The following is an 18,143-nucleotide window of genomic DNA, read 5'->3' as shown; positions in this document are numbered from 1 at the left end:
AAAAAAAAAAAAAAAAAAAAGAAAGAAAAAAGAGAAAGAAACAAAATCAGAACAAGATGTTTAGTGCTTTTTCAGATAATCACTGATTTCAGCAGGTGTTTGTATGCCTTTCTAAGCCTGAATTGACTATGTGTATCTGGATGGAAGTCTGCCTGCACTTCCTGCAGACTGGTACCAGACATGCCAGTTGAGAGTTGCTTCAGGTAGTGATTTTGAAGATGACAATTCTTTTTAAAATATTCTCTGGGTTCCTTTTTTTATCTAGCAATGGGAAATTTCCTTCATGTTTTCACAGTAACACATAAGACACAGAGTTTCTTACTGCTGAAGCCATTTCCATGTCATTTATCAAGGCACTTGCACTTAATGACAAGCTGTTAGTTGCTGATCAGGAGCTTGGAGGTCATCTCACTGTATGGTTGATGCAGCCAGGGGAAGCTGCTGTGCAGCCACCAGGCTAGAGATACACGGCCTTGATGGTGCTGACAAGGACATTCTGGGTTGTTGCATATTTGTAGTTCAATAGTACCCATGGGAGGAGAAGGTCTCCTTTGTTAATACCAGCCTTGTTGGTGGGATGTGGTGAGTGTTGATATATTTGTAATGGAGACATTAAATGAGGTATTTTGTTTATATCTATTGTGGACCAGCTGAGTTTATGTATTTACTGAAGATTATAAATCAAATTTTATTGGTTCCCCCAGACAGATACAAAGGTATTTAATTATCTCTTTTCTGTACAGAACTCATTAAGTAATGCATGGGAAAACAGCTGTGAGTCTTCATTTTTGCAAATGAGTTTCAGTCCATTAGAGTTGTCTGTCAGACTTCAATTCCTGAAGTTTTAGGAACAACACATGGCTCATCTACCATATGTAATATTCAAATGTTGCAGTTTTGTAGTTGGGAAAGAGAACATCCTGCAGGAGAGGATTTGTCTGAATGTGGCAGTGGAAGTATGGTTATAGAAGAAAGAGAACTATGGAAAATTATTTATTTATTTACTTTTAGACTTACCGCTGAACAACAGACTGGCAGACCATGTAATGTTTGGATGAAAGTTTATCATCAGTGAGGACTACTTTCACATAGACAGTTGAAACAGTGCCCACCTAACTCTTGAGAAGATAGGATTTTCATGTAGCAGTACTCATGTTTAATTTGGTCAGTTGGAAAAGCAGTAGACAAGCATTCATGGAAAGATGTCTTTCAACAGGTCTGAAGTAAATAAAGACTTCAAAATACCATGGAAGTTGAGAACAGTTGTTTATAATTTGTCAGACTGCTTTCTCCTGATGCACTGAAACATAGTTAACACATATAACTAAACTTAGAGCATTTGTTTATATTGTCTATATATTTAAGGTTTGACTTTTGCCTCTTTGTCACACTTCAAAAGGTGGAGTTTTTTTACTTGGAGTTGACCTTAGGCAGTATCTGTCTGTTAACCTCATCCTATCTTGTGTTAGTTGGACTCTGCTTCAGGAGTTTATAAACAAGTAAACATTTTAGATTTGCCTGTCTCCTTAGTGCTTGAGTATCTGGTAATATTTACAAATCTGTTATTAAGCGATAAATCTACAGTTATTTGACCTGTGACTTCCTTCCCAGTGTGCTTCACATGCTGAAGAGATACGCACTATTTAAACCTTTCTGAAGCTTCTGGATTATTTCAGTTTTGTAAAACCATCCATTATTGAAAATTCGTGTCCTAAAATGTAAATTTGTCCTTTACAAATTGGATATCAATGTGTCATAAATTGCTTAAGCATCATAGGGTAGTGTGCAGCTATTGTATTGAGTAGCAGGGTGTATTTTCTAGGCTTGTGTTTATTAGTCTTTTTTTGAAACCACTGGCAGAAAGAAAAATCAGGATGTATATTCTTGATTAGAATTTTGAGGGAATTTTTAAATTTAATGTAAATGTCAAATAAAATTAGATTTTAAAAAAATCTAACACATCTGTCACCATTAAAAAAAAAGTGTCAAGAGTAAATATTCGGCTGTTTCGGTTGTTTTTAAAACAACAAATGTACTCTGGGGTTTGGGGTTTTTTTAAGGTATATCAACCTTAGTCTAACCTTTTTAGCTTCAGTTTGGCAAAATATCACACAAAAAAAGGAATTGCATCTAACGTAATTTATAGGTGCCATGAAACATTTTGCTTCACCTTCTGCTGCAGCCCTAGGATGCAGGTCTCTGGAGTTGTGTATGTTGCATCTGACAGTCCCACAGGGACATCTGAGGTACCCTAGGGCATCAAAATGATACTGTATGCTCATGTTTGAGAAACTGAATCTTATTCTCTTAAAATATTTTCATTTACTATTTTATATTTTATTGTTTATGGAAGTTAACCTGAGTCTACATGCATAGCTGAAAGGAAGTTTTGTCAGAAATTTTGTATAGCTCCAACACACCTCTAATATTTCTTTATAAAGCAGCTCAAGTGTATATGCTGTCTGCTGATAACAATCCCATTTGAAAGCTCACCATTTCCCATTGCTTTTCTCAGAAATTTTTATCTTTCTCAAAAATGAATAAGCAATGAAGACAAATTATGCCATTTAAGTGCTCAGTAAAAAGCTAGTTGTTACTCCAATAAAAAGTTGGACCAAAAAGCAGACACTTGTAACAGACACTTTAATTCTCCCTCTCAATATGTAAAAACATAATCTAACATGCGATTTAATGGTCATGGGATTTGGACACCAACCACTTTCAAGGCTGTTTAAAGTTCTGATCCAAAAGTGACTTACTCGGTAACAAAACCTTCTGGCTTCTGTGAATTTTAGATTAGGATTGTAGAGCCTTCAGTCTGGTAACCTTCTGTACAGTTTAATACCTGGGAAGACACTGAGACTTGAGTAATCTTGTTGTCAGAGCTGTATCTGTAGTAGTGACATATAAAATAAATATCTGTGTGGGTGCAGGACAGAGGTGAAATACTCAGACTATCTGGGTTGCCTCTGTTTTAAACGAGAAGGTAAGCAACTGGTAACTCTGTTATTAAAACATATTTTGACAGAAGTGGGTTACAGGGGTGGTCATGCAAGCAGAAAATTGTCTCCAGCAGGGATGCAACTGTTAGATGGGGAGATGAGTGCCCTCTGCAGCCAGAGGAGGTTGTAGAGCAGTGTTTGGAGTTAGTTGTCCTGCACCCCATGTGAGTAGATGGTCTGAAGCCTGAGATACTAATTTCTCAGCTGCCTCATGATCATCTCTGCTGTGCCATACCCTTGGCTCAAGGAAGAAAAGGCAGTTGTGATGCTAAGAAATCAGTTCCATCTCAGTGCTTTTTCAGTCTTTGGTCCCAGGCCAGTGAGGCTGTCCTTTATTATTAGGAGGTGGTTTATGTGGCACAGTAACATTAACAGAGGAATGCTGGACTCTTGCAGTCTTCTCAGCTTTCCACACCCAACTAAGTCTACTCAGTCTCTTCTGAGCAGGGATGTGATTTTTTTATGTGGCTAATAGAATATTTCTGATATGAACTTTTTGTGCCAAATCTCTACTGAGGAGGATAGGATTCAATTGCTTGAACATGAGCTTATAGTATCATTTTGATGCCCTAGGGTACCTTAGATGTCCCTGTGGTATTGGCAGATGTGACACAGAAAACCGCAGAGACCTGCATCCTTCTGGGACTGTAGCCAGAGGCGAGGCAAGATGCTTCAGTACATCTAGGAATTATACTAGATATAATTCCTTTTGTCTGCATGTGTGTGATTATATTTTGCCAAAACAAAGTTTTAAATGTGTTCCTGCTTCTTACAGGTACATGAAAAAGAAGATACTGCCAAATCACTAGTTCCTGGATATTTTGAGTATCTTGCATTGGATGCAAGAGGCTTTTGTCTCTGCTCCCCATGTATAAAATGGGTAAAATATGTCATTTTACATGGAAAAGGTATTATACAAAAACATCACTCCTGTTTGTAAAGTGTTCAGTGCTGTAGTAAACCCATCATATCCCTACCCCCCTCAAGGAATTAATTCCAGAATTAATATTTAAATAGTGCCTTTTTAATAGTGACTAGTTAATAGACCTGCTCACTGAGAGATCATAGTTCATCCTGCACTGAATGAGACAAAGGGATTTGATAAGATCCCCTGCACATTTCAAGCAGTAAACCTAAACAGGCCCTCAGCAGCTCTGTGAGGTCGTATTGCTGTGTATACTGGGATACAAAGCAGGGCTGGTGGCCTCTGGACAGTGCCCTGTGCTACCCCATGTGCAAGTTGCTGCCTAGGGGGACATGTTTGGGACTTGTGTTTGGGGTGCAGTAATTTCCCTGTGGCTTTAGAATGGACAAGAGACAAGGATGTGGGAAGCCCTGGGGCAGCTGGGGTCAGGGATGTTCAGCTGGACACAGGTGTCTCCACAGCACAGAAAACGCAGGACAGAGAGCAAACAAGGAGCCTGACTTTGCTGTAGTAGTTGATACTCGGGAATGGGGAGTGGGATGCATGTCCAGATTGTGCTTTTCAAAGAAATAAATAAAATTATTTAGAGGGAGAGAGAAAGTAGAGCCCATGGCAGTTGTGTATTTCCTTACTCAGTCTTTTTGATTCTGTATGATCATCTTGTACTGGGATACTTAATTTGCCTTGCTAAATCTTTCAAAAAATGAATGCCTCATGTACAGGTCAGTGCAACACTTCTTTCCACCTCTGTTGTATGACCCTGTCAACAATTCAGTTCTCCCTTTTAAAATTTTTATATCTGTATGTATACATTCCTAACCTTTCTGTGTTGAAAGTGTCTTCAAATTTTATCAAAATCTTCCTAATTAGTGAAAATATTAAATATAACCAGTGCTTAAGCAGTCATTAAACTTCATATGAACCAATAGTTCAGCTGTCAGCAGTGCCTGTTGACACTTCCACATGCCTGTTTTCTTTTCCACCTTCTTTTACAGTAAGTTCCATGTTCTACATTTTAGCTGACGATTCTCTGACATGGTAACATTTGCTTTATTGTATTCTGGTGTAGTTTAATCCTGTCTCATTTGCAGTTGATAAATCCATGTCGTGCTTTATCCATTTCCTCCCTCACCTTGTATTTCTGCAGCGTTGCACTTTATTATCTTAACCTTTGAATGAGTCTGTGGTTGTCAAACTTGCTCTACTATTTAACTGTCTTTTGTAAATAGACCGAAGCCAGGTTTTTCATGCTCCAGCCTAATCAAATATCCATAATGTGACAGTTTAATTTTAAAATTTTACCATCTTGACATGTTATTTGTACTGATTCTGAGCAGGTGATGAGTCAGGTCCCCTGTAATTAAAATATTTAACGCTCTTTTAAGTTTTTCCCGAGATAAAATGGGATGTGTTGTTTTCATTTCTCTCAGCAGTGCCTGTGTGCTTCCCCTTACTGATGACAACTGGGGCAAAGTGTTAATATGTCTTCTAAGTCAAGCCTACGCTGTCTTTTGCCTTTATCTTATTATTGCTTCTGAGTATTGTCCCAGTTTGTATCCTCTCCTATTCCTTCTTAAGGAGGCTAGGAAACACTCCTTTTCCCTGCTTCTTTTAATTCTTTTTATAGGGTCTTGTTCAGATGGATTTTCATCAATTTTTAATGGATCTTTTAAACTCATTTTAGTCCTCCTATTTCTTTTCTGTACTTGGATGAAGAATTTGAGTGTGGATAATGCAAATTAAGAGAAAAGCAAGTGGAACACATGTTCTATAGCATTGAATAGGCATCACCTGAAAAATTTTGAAATGTATGGAGAAGTTTCCATCCACTTCAGTGACTTACTGATCAACTCAGGCCAGCAATGGCAAGTGGGAGCATCTTTGGGACTGTTTACCTTAAGGTTTTAAAAGTTGGCATAATAAAAAGTAAACCAGAAATCTTTCATAGAGGAGGTAAAGGAAGCTCATGTCTCATGGTGAAAATAGAGGGCTTCTTATTATACTGTCAGGGTCTGTTATTTACTGTAAAGGGTAAGTTTAAAGGTTCAGTCTTGTTCATAGCTTTTTTCAAAATAACACTTTCAGAAGAGTTATTTGAGAGGAATGTGACCAACTGAAAAGCCATACACTATGGGAGGCTTTAAAAGGGGTGTAAGCCTATTCCAGGTAAGTCTTCATAGGTTGGCAGAATGTTAATAATAAAGGTATAATGAGAATACTTTCTTTAAGAAGTGTCCTTGACACTGTGGAAAAACCAACAGAAAAGATGATGTGCAGATTGGGAATAAAAATTTTATCTAAAAGTATTGTAAGAAATTCTAACACCCTATAAACTTTTTCGTTGTACATAGCAAGTGTGTTTATATTCTAGGAAATTATTCCAGGCAGAATGAAACTGATGAGTTATACTGCCTGTTTTCTTAAATTATTCTTTATAAACAGGTATCTACTTTGTTTATGTGATTATTAACTGTTCTTAAAGTCTTAGCCTTAGTTTATTTTTCTAGCTTTTAAAATGAGATTCAGGCTCATTTGTTTATAAACAGATTATTAACCACTCTTGACTCTCCTGTATTAGGTAAAGTTCTCCAGTCAACTCCATTAAAAAAAAAAAACAAACTTTTTCAAGTTGTTTTCCCATCCCAGGAGATTAAAAAAAACCCCAAACCTTTATCACTTAAAGGGCAAGTAAAAAGTTTGTTTAGGATGTATCCCACATATTCTGCCCGGGAGTTATCTTGGGCCTTAGTTCAGGTTTGGGGCTTGGATTATATCACATACCGTGCAGTACACGGTGTTTTAGGCATTGCTGAAATAGGTGAATGTAAAATAAAAACTATCAACAGAAAATAGTTAGGGGACTTTTGAGCTTCAATTTCACTCTGAAAAATTATATTGAAATAAAATTTATCCATCTCTGTTTAGGAAAATACAGGTTCTGAATTGATAGATTCATTCTGATGGAAGGACGGGATCCAAACCCCCCGGTGCCTCTCAGAGCTCAATCAGCCAGGATGCAGTGCAATCTGCCTTTGATCTAGCCAAGCTTTTGAAAATGTGCTAGACATGATGCCTGAACAGTAGGCCCACTGAAGTCTCAGCAGGCTTTTCAATTAAGAACCAAGTCTCAGATTAGAAAGCACTGAATTAAATAGATGAATGCTGAACTTGGAGAAAACGGCTAAAAAATTTCATCTTGGCATTCAGTTGGAACAGAAGGTGTCTTAAGAACATGAACAGATCAAGGGCCATTTTGCAGGAGAAAATAATACTGCTGGCACCTTTCTCCTTCAGCTACTTGGAAGTATCCTCTCTTGACCATAAGCCCAGAGAGTTAGATGAACTATCTAGCTAGCAGTTGAGTAGACTAATATAAGTAGTGTTGGATATTTCAGCAGCTTGTGCTCTTCACCTACACCACAGTGGGGCTCTGGCAGGTTAAAACTGCCTGGCTTCTGTATGGGGACTTGCCAGAGAGGGGTCATCGGTGCCTTGCGTTGGTGGGGGTGCTGCAGATGGCTCTTGGGGTTCAGGTCCTTGCTGGAGACTTCCAGCAGATCACCTGCAATGCAGTAGAAAAAGTACTTTCTATTTCATTGACTTGGGAACAGGGCTGTCAGGTGTTTTGTTTGAATACCTGAGCTAGGTTTGCTAATTCAGAGTTTTTTAAGGTCCCATGGACTTTGGGCAGGATAGGTGAAATCCATTTCTTACACTTAAATTAGCATGGAAGCCATCTTAATAGGTGGAATCAGTGGCTGCAAGAGAAAACATTCATAAAGACAACCTTACATCAGTTAGCCAGATACCTTTTTTCTTGTTATAAATATAGCTGTCTTTCACTCTAATTGTGTTGAACTGTGTATGTCATCTTTTCTGAATGGAAATGAAAACTGTCCGACTATGTGTTAGTTGTACCTGTAAGGCAAATGTTGTGTTTTGCCAAGTGGAAGAGGCTTATGGTGAGACATCAGCCCTGCTTGGTTCATTCCCAGCAGCTGTGAAATGCTCAACGGTCACTGCCTGCATTACATCAAGAACCACAAAACTGTGCTAACTTGCAGCTTATCTGAAGTGTTATCAGGATTTTACCCATAGTATGACAAATAGAGGACTGAGCCAAATAAGTATATATACACACATGTATATGTAATTTTAGATCAATTAGATTAGACTAAGAGACAACATGCAGGTATATGCAACTATATGAAAATAGTGTTGTACTGTTTCTTAAAGCTAATGAGTGATCCTACTGTGAGCGGGGATGACTTGCAGAAGTCATTATATATCATATTTTTGCACGTATACTTGTTGGTGCTGAAGGAAAGGAAAAAACATACTGTGTATTGCTGCAGCGTCCCTGTCATTCTCAGTCAATTGATGGCTTGAATTCTGTCTTACTTGGCCTTTGAATAAGGGGATTTGAGCGTTCAAACTGCTTACTAAGCTCGGGCAGAAGACACCACTCTGCTCACTGGCACAGTATGTTGAATGATGAAACGTTACAGTATTTCCCATCAAAGCTATTTTTCTATATGGGAGAGTATTTTTTTCTTTATTGGAGAGTATTACCGACTTATGTTTGCATCCATTTGCAGGAATCTCGGTGGCCGTACTTATTTGGAGCAATCATTGTTCCTTCATTGATACAAGTTGTGATTCTGCCTTTTCTTCCTGAGAGTCCTCGGTACCTCCTCCTTGAAAAACATAACACAAGCAAGGCAGAAAAAGGTATGATGTGTTACTTTCTTGCAACAAAGAGTATTTATTGTAGGGATGCAGGGTGGAAAGCAATTCCGCTATCACACTGAAAGCGGAATATTCCAATAGGAGAGATTCTCATGGCAATTATTTTTCCCTCACCTGTTTTGTTTGTCTGTGTGTATGTAAATATAACTGTTGCTTTGAATTTTTTATAAATTAAATTCTCTAACAAGCTAACCTATATAGCATTATTCATGGTGATTAAAAACCCATACAAATCATCCCGCTGTTGTGTGTCAGCCACTATATGTGGTGTTCATTTGGGACTGAAAGGTTGTTTCAGTCTTCATCACTCACCCACATGTAGTCTTTGCAGTTTGGCTAACACAAACACTGATTTTGTCACTGTCTTTGACCCTGTGCATCTGTAACTCACTAACCTTTGTAGATCTAATTAAAACCTCATACACCTATTTAACTGAAAACTTCCAGTGCTTCCATATAACTTGCTTCAGAGACACAGACCAGAATATTTTGTTCTTACTTTAGATTCTATATATAAAAGAATTTGCTTGTGTGATCACAGCTGCTGTATACTCTGCCCCAGTAAAATTACTGCAGTCAGTTGTAAGTTCCAACATATCATCATGTTACAGCTGAGAGATTGTTGAAAATTGTAGAAAATGTTGAAATGTTTTTACTTTTTATCGGGCCACATTAAAAATAGGAGTGTACAAAGAAGGAAGGAGTCTGATTATAATATCAAAATATTTGCAGAACATAACTGCGCTTTTAAAATTATTACTAAATACTTAATTTGAATATAACCCTTAACATTTTCAGTCACTAACTAGTTGCTTGCAAAATTACTTGCAAAGTGTGAATCAGCACCTGAAACCTAAATTTAATAATCTTTTAACATTCTGTCCTATTTCTTCTACTATGAAAAACTGGCCTTTTTTGTTCAGATGATCACTCTGAAATAGAAATGGCACACTAATGAAGAGACTCTCATGTTGTCTCAGTTTGGTATTGAATGAAGAATTCTGTAAATGTTGGAGCCTCAGACATTTAGAGATGCAGTTCAGTGGGGTTTTTTTAAAGAAAAGTACAAAAGCAGCAAGGCTTTGGGGAGAGTTCTGTAGCTTTACAGAGTCAACAGAGATTTGGAGAGGCAGAGAAGAGCTTTTCCAGGGATGGCAAAGGAAAGGGCTTGCCTGCCAGCCATGGTCAGAGCACCCAGCAGGGATGTAGCGGTAAGCAGCTTGGGCCTGGCTGTTGGGTAGTAACTTCTGCAGCACCATGACTGGGCTGGGAAGAAATGCCTTTGGGCCACCATGCCAAGTTTAAACTGGCTGATTTCTACCTGATAAAACGGTAGATGTGTTTTCAGAGCTATGGCTGGCAAAGAGTCCACATCTGCAATGCTGTTGCATAATGTCACACTTGTTAGAGGGATCTGTTGGAAATCCTGCCATAGTACCTGGAAACTTTAGCACTGACAGTGAAGCTGGGCCTCTCGTAGGTAGAGTGTAAAAACTGTAAAAATTGGTAGTAAAATAACACCACTTGCCTTGAAATTCACACCGTTTACTGTTGCTGGTAGTGGGCCAACTGCAGTCTGGGATGTTTTCAGCATGCCTGTTCTGAAAATGATTTGAAAACTAATCTAGAAGCATTACAGGTGGATTTTGGAGAGCAAAGTTACAAAGTTACACCTTATTTGATAGTTGAAGGGAAGTGAGCTTTTACAATTGGCTTGCTGATTATGAGAAGGTGGCTTTCATGAGCCACCTTAAAGACTATAAATTTAGATACTATGATTAAAAAAGAGGAGACTGACATAAACTTTTCAAAGTCACTACTTATCAATAGAAGCTTTTGCACTTGATTAATTCTAAAAGAAAAATTAATACTGATCTATGTTGTAGTTCAGAGTGAAAGTTATTTTGAGTGGAGTCTACAGAGCTTTTGAAACTGCTGCGGACCGATGGTTCTAGACAGAGTTTTGCAAAAGGCCAATGGACAATGAACTGTATACATCCCCTGAATTTCCCTCCCGTCCCTTGCCTATCAAGCAACCATGCTTCCAGAACTGGCCACCTTGTTGCACAGGCAAGGTAGCCTGTAGGATATCACATGCAAAATAGGTAAGGATGATTCTTAGACATAATTTTGGAATTCAGAAAATCCACCTGTAAAGCAGCATAGATCATATCATCTTATACTCTGTGTTATAAAGTATGCCTTATTACAAAGCATGTTAGGAACACAAGCAATTTCCTTACACTTTCTTTGTAATTGCTCCTCTCCTAATGTGCATTTGCAAGTGAGAGTGTCTTCAGATCTCTGTTCAGTATGTGCATAGGAAGGAGTTTGGTTGATTCATGGAATGACCAGGCAGAGGACACTTGTGATGTTAGACTAGTGGGGGGAAGTGGGGGTGGGTGGGTGGGAGGGTGGGGTGGTTTGGATGCCTCTTACCCATCCCAGGGCAGAAATTCAGATTAGGCATGAACCAAGTTTTAGGTATCTGGAGTAATGCAGAGGAATAATGAAAGCAGGTGCAGAGGGAAATTCACAAAATAGGAGGATGAATAACTGTGAATCAACAATCAAGAAATATCATCTGGTTGTTAGCATTATCTGCAGAAATGGGGAAGGCAAACCCTGAGTATTAGGGAGACCAGAGGAGGTTTTGGGTTATTAAAAAGCCTTCTACTTGTAAGACATATAATGATAATGCAGTATTGAGTATATGCTTTTGAATTACTTGCCTCTTAGGTTGAATCTGCATATTAATATCAGAAATGTGCAAGTCTTTCTTCTGACTAAATCCTTTTTCATTCCCCTAACAGATCAAGGCTATTCATGCAAATATGTATTTCACTGTGGATTGTATCTTGGAGAAATACAAAACTGTTATTTGTGAAAGGTCTCCTGTATTTAAGGCAGATGACTATATTAGTCTTTATAAAATAAAATGTACATGTATGTCAAATCTTCTAAAATGGAGATGACACATTAATCTTCCTAACTGTTGTAGAGCAATAAAAATCCAGTGGAATAATGTAGGTCATTGAGTTTCCACCAAGTTCTGCTCCTGCTTTCATGTCCTTCTCTTCTGTCCTCATGAGATAACCAGACTAGAAGCACCAAAATAAGGGTGGCCTCATTCTATTTTTTAGCAGAGGTGTGAAAGAGCATGATACCTTTAAGTGGCAAATAAGAGACTGAAGGAGAGAGAAGGACCAAAGTGTGTTGTGTAAGTGATGAGGTTAGATCAGGCTGGCATCGTGTATGAACATAAACCACACCACCATGAGAGGAGCTAGTCCATGACCACAGGAGTAGTGAGGACTCAGATGAGAGATGTCTCCTGAGCTCTGTTAATGGGGATCTGCCCAGTTCCCTGCTTTCACCCCTCTAGCAGTGGAAACTATGCATGCTGTGGGTGGCACGTCTAGTTAATCAGCCATACAGACACCGTGGCTGACTTGCAGTTGTCTGCTGCCAAAAGCAAAGCTAACAGCTGAGCTCTGCTTGTCTTCCTGGAGGTCACCATCCTGTATCCGATTCCTTGAGACCAACAGGAGCTGAGCTCTCTCCCATATTTCTGTATCACTGCCGAATGTGAAAACTGATTTATGTGTTGTGGGAGGAGAATGGTTGACTGGACCAACAGCACAATCTGTAAATCTGCTTTGCTTAAGAAGCTAAAATTCTGGTAATGGGGAGAGGGTAAAATGGTCCCAGCTCCCCTTCCAGATCCCATAACAAACATTCTTCTCTCTTGGCAAGAGGGGAAAAATGCCTAGCATTTACCCAGTGTGATCATTCTTCATAATGCTCACCAGACAGCAGAGGAGAAATGGATATTTAAATTGTTGAAGGGAAGGACTTTGGAAGATGATTTTTCAGTTGCTAGAAAACAGTGGGAATGAAGAGTAAAGGATAGAAACATGGAGAAAAAGAAAAACCTGCTGCCACAATTACATCAGGCAGTTTACCATCCAAGCTGTAGGACAGTAAGACAGGAATTTGACATTAATTGTCTCTTAGTTGCATGCCAAGTGGACCACTGATCTGTGACTGTGGCAGTGATGCAATGTAAATAAAACCAGTAGTAGTAGTGTGATAAAACCGAACATTTGTATGACTAGCAACACTGGTTATGAATATTTCCAGTTGGAGAGTTGACATGTGTCTTCTGAAGAATATGACTGTTACAAGGAGGAAACCTGCGTTTTCATTGCCACTACAGTAGCAATGAAGTCATCCGAGCTTGCCAGAGTACAAGAATATTGTTATGTCTTAAGGGTCAGATAACTTAGATGAAATGTCACAGTAACATTTGTTGGTGATGTACAAAATCCGTTCATTTAGTATGTTCAGTCATGCATTAAAACTCCCATGGTTATGAAAGAAGCATTACAACAGGTATAACAAGATGTGTAGATTTAAATTCTTAGAAAGATGGATTACAGTTGATATCTTTTGATGTGATAAAAGAGTGAGGTCATTTCTGATTTAAGTAAGCAGGTAGCTAATTTTTTATAGAGCCCCTCATGGGGCCCATGTGAACGGGAGAACAATTAAAACCAAAGTTACGACAGGAACAAATTGCTGCAAATCCAGTGATTTAAATAAAGTTGTTATGACTGACAACAAGGACATATATGATTTAGTTTTGCTTATCTGTGGTTTTCATATTCTCTAAGCATTCTAAGAAATACTTATTGGAAAGGAAGAGACATCCATGACTACTTCACTTGCTGGCTTATGGTAGAGGCTCCATCTCAGATTATTACTTACTGACAAAAGCTGGAGTGATGTGTCTGGTTTGTTTTCAACTTTTCTTAAACTTTCTGTCTTTTACAAAGGATATTTGGTTCACTGGACCTTTGATACAACTTGATTTACCAATTCTTGTGATAAGGTAGCATGTAGATATTTTGTTTTACCTGTACATCTTGGCTGGTTTCAAGTGAACCTGAACAGGCCTATTTTGTATTGATGGTCTGTGAAACCAGACATAAGAACAGGTAAAGATTTATTCCTAAACTGGATGATAACTCACAGAAGATCTATGTGTTCCTTTACTTAGAAGGAGAGGGAGGTGACACATGGGAAAAGCCTAAAGACTTTTGCTTGCAGTTATATTTAATTAATTGGAATAGCAAATTTGAGATTTATTCTTAAACTTTGCTATGCTACATGCTAGTAGTTAATTAATATTTTGCTAGATTTAAATAGCCATTTAAGTCTTTTCTGGCAAGGTACATCTAAATTATTATTATGGCTATTCAGTACTCTAATAATTAGTGGTATATGAAAATGTTTTTTCATTTTGCCAAATATTTTTGTTGACATGAAGTTACTGTAGAAAAATTAAGACATATCCAAAAGCACTGAAGTTGGGTGAAATTTGTGCAAGTGTTGGGGCAAACAGCGAGGCACCCCATGTGTCTATGACCACTCAGAACAGTGATCAAGAGATGCCTGACTGGGTCCATCCAGTCCAGTATTCTGTCTGCCAAAGAAGATGCTGTTTAAGCATCATGATGTGTTAAAGACACTGAGTTTAATGTACTTAATCATCAGTGAAGTGAACATGTCCATGGGAAACAGATGCCAATAATACTCATGCAGCTTGCTTTTTTTAAAAAAAAAAAAAAAATTTAAAGGCATAAGACCAAACTACTACCTGTGACCACTTCTTTCTTTTTCTGCCTACTCTTGCTTGGGTCTGACTCTATTCTGTAAACCACACAATACCATTTTGATCCTTTAAAATGCCTTCTCGAAGTTTATGTGCTTATTCAGTCTTTACAATAACAACTGCTTCCTTTGCACAGTCCTTAAAGTACTATGATGGAGAAAGAATTAGTAATTTCTCATGTAGTTGAGGTCTTGAGTCTCTATCTTCAGTTAATTTAAAGGCGTGATTAGTTTTAAAGACAGTACCAACTGATTTCTTTCAGACCTTTGAACCACTTGCAAATGTTTCACCTTTACTTACTTGAGATGAATAAAAACTGGTGGTGTAGATGGAAGGGTTTCCTAGCTCCTTTCCCCTTGACAGGAACCATCCACTTCTTTTGCTATTTATAAAGGCAGTGTCCTGACACTTGAAGGCTGAGCATCTGGGACCTTCTGATGCAAGGGAATTAAAAAGAAATCTGGGAAAGGTCTAAAAGTTGCTAGAACTGTGACTCCTTTGATGGTTTTAAGCATGACATGAAAATAAGACTTGTCTATAGAGAGAAGCAGCCAGTCACAGAGAGAAATGAGTTGCAGTGGGGAGAGGAGCAACTGCTGTGCTTCTCAGTGCCAATAATGCAGGGGTTTAAATGTAAAATGTTTAAATATAAAATGAATAGAACATTGCACATTGGAAGACCTTGGAGTTTTCCCATCTCCCTGCTAATGCAGAATTTATTTCCACATTAATTATGTATAAAATTGTGATTCTTAATGTACTGAAGAACTGTTAATGGAAAAAAATGAATATGTGTTGAGTAGAAGGAAAATGTGTTTTTCCTGAGACTGAATGTTGTCTACTCAAAACTGTGCATGTATAGCATAGCAGTTTCTTAGCATTTCTTGACTTGTTTGTAATTTTAAGTATCTGTCAGAGTTTCCTAGTGGCATTTACATCTCTGCTCCTAATACCAGGGAGGGAAGAAAGCAGGTGTCTATATTTTTCTTGCCTTGTACTTGGTAATTTTGATAATTGCTTTTTTTTTTTTTTTTTACTGCCTGGTCCTTCTAGAAATATAGCAAGCTCCTTTGTGCAAAAAAGACAGATTGCTTTCCTTTTACTTGACTGCACCTATATTTTTGGCTTGTGTGCCCTACAGTAATGCCAAGGATTCTAAGGACAGGAAAAATAAAGAAAATTGTGCACTGACCTAATTTACACAGATAAACCAGATGCTTAAAAATCTGAGAGAATCTTTTCAAAGATGAGTATGGCGATATATGTCTGGTTCTCATCTTTATCTGAATTTTTCTTTACCAGTACTTTGATAATACTGAGGAAAGTGTCATTTGAGTGTGAGACATTGACTTTGACATACCATAGGCACACATTCTTATTTTACATTTCTTACCGGTGTCTTTGAATACATCACACTCATTTTAAGGAGTGTTTGGTATGTCATTTAATAATAAATGAGCAGTGGCACAAGGACAAAACTCAGCGGCTTGAATTCTGGGTTCTGAGGTCCAAATATGTTAACTCATTCCTGATTTTAAGGCCTGTGTGAAAAGATTAATTTCATGCTGTTCGAGGGATTTTAAAATTATGATCTCTTCTCTCCTGAGAAACTGGATATCAGAATAAATTAATGTTATGAATTGACTCAACAGCCAGAGGTGGTCGGTGTACATCCCTTAAAAAAAATATCCTTCTTGTTAAGCAGAGTCACGTAGGGCCCTTTAAAATGCAATAAAGCTACTAACTGCCTCTGAAAATCTTGGCCCAGAGCTTGAGTTAGTTCCCTGCACTGCCAAACTGGGAACCAGGCAGAGTGTGCAGCATTGCACTTTCACCAAAGGGATGGAGAGGGCTGCTCTGAGGAGGCCACTGGTTCATTTGTGTGACCTATCCCTCACAGAATTGAAATGCCATTACTTGGCCTTTTCACCTACTGGGTAAAGTCAGAGTTTTGTAAACTCAAAACCCGAATGGGGTCCAGGCATTTTGACCATGGCTAGTCAGTGTTCTTGACCATCCGGGTCCTTTCTATGATGCATACTTATTGAAAAATGTGAAGGTAATTTATTTATAGGTAGTACTGTGCAAAGCTGTGGATAAGAGGAAAATTGACTTGGCTCTTGGGAGGACTAAACCAGCTTATTCACTTAATAAAAGTAACAGTGACCTGCTGTGTAAAGGATTGTTTTTAGAGTTAGCATCCTACTGGGTCACAAAGCCTTGTGGCAGGGGTAGTGTAATGTAATTGTTTCTCTGCAGTCATTCCAAGATGATGAGCATTTTAAACATCTCTTACAAAACCAACCCCTGGGGTATGTTCATAAAATTGTGAAAAAAAGTATAATCAGCATATACAGTACCTGTAAAACAAGGTTGGTGGCGATACACCACCTCCATTAGGAGGTATCTGTAGGACCCCTACAGGAGGAGGTGTGAGTTGGAAAGCTTATATTATTCACAGTGGAAGAATATCTCAGTAAGTCGTCGATGTGCAATAATATAATACGAAACAGTGTGTATTTCTGGAGAGACAAGGTCGGTTGGTTGCTTACATTTGCCAGGCAAATTCACTCCTGTGTCTCCAGCATTGACAACTAGAAAGATTTGAACTGCTCTGGGTAATTTTTTTCTAATATTAATCATCCTGACAAAGGGAATTCTTGCCTATATGATAGTAAAAAAAGGTAAAATGAAGATTAATAGTTATTCCTTTCAAATGTCTGCCTTTTCTTGGTCTACTAGACTTACATGATTTTACATCTTATTACTTCTCTATCCAATCTTATCTCCAGCAACAAAGTCTGATACACTGTTAGGCTGCAAAAGTGGCCAAGTCAAGTAATGTTCAGAACTGCTTTGTTATTAAACTCTTTTTTCAGATTACACCGGTTTTTGACTCCACACTGGACCTTAGGGTATATTACATATGAAATAATATAAGGAGAGGTCTGGTAGGGTGCCAGATAATTTATATTCTTGTTGCAGTTTGAGACCAATTGCAGGGATGAGCCAGATCATACCCAGAGCAGAATGATACTGTTAGCAGAAGAGTAATTAAGTTGTAGCCCATGTATGTCTCCTGTTCCTGTCACACATTTCCATTTATGTGAAACAAGTCTGTTAGAAATGCACATACTGCCAAGTGTTTGGCCTAAAGAACATGTCCTCTCTTTGTAGCATTTCAGACCTTCCTTGGGAAAGATGATGTGTCTCATGAAGTAGAAGAAGTTTTGGCAGAGTCTCGAGTCCAAAGAAACACCAAGTTAGTGTCAATACTTCAGCTCCTGAGAACCCGCGCTGTGCGATGGCAGGTTATTACTGTGGTCGTCACCATGGGCTGCTACCAGCTCTGTGGGCTAAATGCTGTAAGTGTCCTTCTTCAGGCCGTGGCTTCTCCTGGGATGTTCCTTTCTTTCTTTTTAATACAAGGTTTATGATATACCAGTCAGCAACATCTATGACCTTCAGTTTTGGCTGTTTCTTCTTAGTAATGATTTTGTTACACCAATGTGTGGGAAGGTACATGGAGAGCTCTATCATTGGGGGGGAGGGTTAAACAAAAAAAAGGGAAGAAAGCCACGTTGTGTTAACTTTGAAGGAATACATGAAAAGGTAACACAGATCAGCAAAGAAAGTGTACAGATTCTGCTTCTGATACTCAGATTCTCTGTTTCTGGTCAGTTAAGATCTGGTCTGATAACGTCCCATGTTTGTTCACGTTAGGTAAGCTTGGTCTCTTCAGTAGACATTTCTGCTTGGATCAGTTCAGTTCTGTGCTTATAGAAGTCAG

The 18,143-nt window shown here is 38.4% G+C and overlaps 1 protein-coding gene across 4 annotated transcripts in view; it reads left to right on the top strand.

Moving 5' to 3' along the window:
• SLC2A9 (solute carrier family 2 member 9) overlaps positions 1 to 18,143 on the top strand; it is a 133,871-nt gene that overhangs the window by 56,662 nt on the left and 59,066 nt on the right. For all 4 annotated transcript variants that reach the window (XM_026847171.1, XM_026847169.1, XM_026847170.1 and 1 more), the window contains 2 exons: positions 8,526 to 8,658; positions 17,531 to 17,718. In XM_026847171.1, the coding sequence (XP_026702972.1) occupies positions 8,526 to 8,658; positions 17,531 to 17,718 (321 nt within the window). The remainder of the gene's footprint in view (positions 1 to 8,525; positions 8,659 to 17,530; positions 17,719 to 18,143) is intronic.

This window comes from Athene cunicularia, assembly GCF_003259725.1.
Source record: "Athene cunicularia isolate RWA chromosome 4 unlocalized genomic scaffold, athCun1 chr4_part1, whole genome shotgun sequence".
Lineage (NCBI taxonomy): Eukaryota > Metazoa > Chordata > Aves > Strigiformes > Strigidae > Athene > Athene cunicularia.
Note: the sequence above shows the minus strand (reverse complement) of the source record. Positions and strands in the feature narration are given on the sequence as shown.